This window comes from Marmota monax, unplaced genomic scaffold (genome assembly GCF_021218885.2).
Source record: "Marmota monax isolate L192 unplaced genomic scaffold, Marmota_monax_Labrador192_F-V1.1 WCK01_AAM20220418_F8-fsc00119, whole genome shotgun sequence".
Classification (NCBI taxonomy): domain Eukaryota; kingdom Metazoa; phylum Chordata; class Mammalia; order Rodentia; family Sciuridae; genus Marmota; species Marmota monax.
The window spans coordinates 6031947-6035039 of record NW_026694771.1 but is presented as its reverse complement, the minus strand read 5'-3'; the positions used below and the strand labels follow the sequence as shown (position 1 = coordinate 6035039).

Sequence of the window (3093 nt, the reverse complement as noted above, 5' to 3'; positions counted from 1 at the left end):
AAAGATTAGATAATAAAGAAAGAAAGAAAAGACGAAAAAAAATTTTTAACAAAAATAATAGTGATAATAAAAAATGAAAATTAAAATTTAAAAAATAATAAAATGAAAAAATAAAAAAATAGAAACATTGAAAAAAAGTTAAAGAACAACAACAAATAAAAATTGAAAATGAAAGAAAAAGAAGAAAAAAAAAGAAAAAGAAAAGAAAAAAAAATGATAATAATAATAATAATAAATGCAGTCCTAAAGTTCTATTAACTTCTCTTCCAGTAGGTGGAGCTGTGCCCACTGGGCCAAGCTTCTCCTCTCAATAGGTGGGAACCATTCACTGTGCAGCAGCTCTTTCTCCTAGACTGGGCGGGTCTCCAATCCTGAGTGTCTAGGGCCTTGTCTTGTGTTTCCTCAAGCCAGGCCGTGCTCACCTGTGGCGCTCACCACAATACTGGCTACACGCCAGGTCTGCTGCTCCTGGGAGCCCTGTTTTCATGAACATCTGGGCTCACTCTCCCTGTTTGCCTCCCTCAGGCAAACCCTAAGTTTGTAGAGCTTGGGGCTGAGATCCCCCAGCGAATTTTCTTGCCCTCCTGTAGCCACGCCCCCGGTAGCTGGTGCAAGAGACCTCAGTTGTCAGCACTGGTGGGAGCAGTAGCCGGGAGTTCCGCGCCGGGAGTTCCATGCCGGGAGTTCCGCGCCGCGAGTCCCGCGCCACTCCTGATTCCCTCGGTCTGGTTATTGCGTTCACAGGAGAGCTGGGAGTGCCCCTTAAGTTTTCCCTGCTGTGTGGAGAGAGATGACTTGGGGATTACACACCTGTCGCGCTGGTTTCAATGCAGTTATCTCCTCCGCCTGTGACGCCATTTCTCTGCCATGGTGATATCCCATGCAAATGGTGACCGTTTGTTCCCTTTGCCGGGTGACCAATGCAACGGGTGGGTCCTGACTGTCTCTCCCAATCCCCGTTTCAGTCCTGTGGCCACTGCCTATGAAGGCTCGGTTGGCTTTTACCTCTGTAAGTTCCTAAGGGCCGGCCAATTACAGAAAAATAACTTTTTCAAGAAGACAGCTTTTTTGTTTCTATTTCTCAGAAACAGTCCTTGAAACGGTATTTTACTTTTTTTTTTTTTACAGAAGCAGTAAAATAGAGTCACTTCTGTTATGCTTTACTTACGCAATCCTATAACAGTTCTTAACCTTATAATTGTCTTATGCAGCTATCTCTGTCCTGTAACTTAACCTATATTAATGCTTCTTTATGACTATAGTTAACCTATAGGTTTTTACACATACTTATTATCATGCTACAAACATCTTTAAATTGTTTGTCTATGTTTTATATTGATTAGGTCATACCACAACAGCTTCATCTCCAGGATCGCCCTTTCCACCTCCTCCAAGGCGTGCTCACGTCTCTCCACAGCCCTCTCCCTCCTAAGCACCTCCTTTTCCCTCTGGCTGGCCCACAAAGCCAGGGCGCTGGCCTGCTCCAGGAACCTGCCCCAGTCTCCCTCGATGCACACGGGGAGCTGGGGCCCTGGGGGCCCTGGGTCCTGGCGCTGCCCCGCCTGGCAGTGGCCACTCTTCTCCAGCTCCTCCCTGTGCATGCTTTTCAGATGCTTCCAAAGAGCGGTGGTGCCCACATTAACCCCAGGACCACAGCTCACCTGCCTGCCACACAGGCGGCAGGTGGCATACTGGTTGGGATGGTGAGCAGCACAAGCAGGGGCCAGGTGGAAATACTCCCATGCTTCAGAAATCCGGATCCCCTTGTTGTGGGGTATCAGGGTGGGCACAGTACTCACAAACGGACCAAGCTCTCCGGCCTCACAGATCTCCTCCTCCTTCTTCATCTCCAAGTCTCCTTTTACCTGAATCCTGGTTGCCTCCTCTTCCACCTCTTCTCGACTCATTGTGTCTCCTTCCACTGTCTTCAGATGTGCCTAGACATGTACAAAACGTCTTTAGTCAAGCTACAAGCTGGAATGCGTATTGGGGAAGGGACTAGGGTAACTCTTGGGGACTCACAATAATCGTCAAAGGCTAGGCACACCTGGGGATGTGATATTTCCTCCTTTCTGCTTCACTGGAAAATTTGAGTCAGATTCAGGCAAAAGGGTCTATGAGTACATTTCTTCCACGCCCCCAATACTTGCTGATCCCTCCTTGAATAGGCCAGGAAGACAAAACATATTATTTCCTGTAACAAAGATATTCACTGCCCAACCAATATAATGCTTTTAAGTGAACTCAGTGTTCACCACATCACCCATCAAAACAGGCGTTTTTGCATATTGAAAATTTTAAGTTTTTCTCTTTATTCTTCTCCATGCTGTTTCTGTGTTCCTTGTTAGTTACAGAATGTGTTTTGGAGGAGGAATAGCCTCAGGATTCAGGCTGTTCAGGACTTCGAGGGCTGGGGCCTCACTGGCTCTTCCTTGGTAGGGAAAAGCAAACACAGATGATCATGAAAGAGAGAGACTCCCTTTCTAAGCTGTTTCAGTAAGCAGTCCAGATGCTGCAAGGCCTGCCAGGATCTGCATAATCAAGTTCCCAGTGTGAGGTCAGTTGTCCCTAGAGAGGTTCCTCTGAGGCTGAGATTCTAAGAAATCTTACCAGCAGGCCTCCCTGCTTTTAGCAAGAGGGGCTGGCACACAGAGAAAGGGTGGGGCACATCCTCACAAACCTGGTGTTGCCTGGTTTTCCTCAGCAGGCAGCTCACCATACTCCCCTTTCCCTACCATGATCACCTTCCAAGTCAACAGCTAATAAAACCTTCCTGAAGCACCTTCCTCCAGATGCTTGGCTTATCTACCACATTTTAGAGATAAATAAATACATGGAAATTACCTTGCATTTTAAACACAATAATATTGCATTTTGAAAAAACAGTTTGATTTCTCTCTCATGTGTTATTTCTTAAATTAGAGGGTTTTTTATTTTTTGTTTTTTTCATCAAGCTTTACAACCCTGAAGAGTTAGGAAATCCCCCCCCACCCCAAGACACAGTGGGTACTTACAAACCAGGAAGGCTCTGAACTTGCTCCTGATCTCTCTGGTGCCCAGTGAATGTGTTCCAGAACACCTGGGTGGTTGTTA

The 3093-nt window shown here is 46.1% G+C and overlaps 1 protein-coding gene across 1 annotated transcript; it reads right to left on the bottom strand.

Moving 5' to 3' along the window:
• Positions 1-224: 224 nt before the first annotated feature.
• Positions 225-2058, bottom strand: Zbed2 (zinc finger BED-type containing 2). Its single transcript, XM_058572888.1, has one exon. The coding sequence runs from the start codon at positions 1905-1907 to the stop codon at positions 1311-1313; it is 597 nt and encodes a 198-aa protein (XP_058428871.1). The 5' UTR covers positions 1908-2058; the 3' UTR covers positions 225-1310.
• Positions 2059-3093: the final 1035 nt, after the last annotated feature.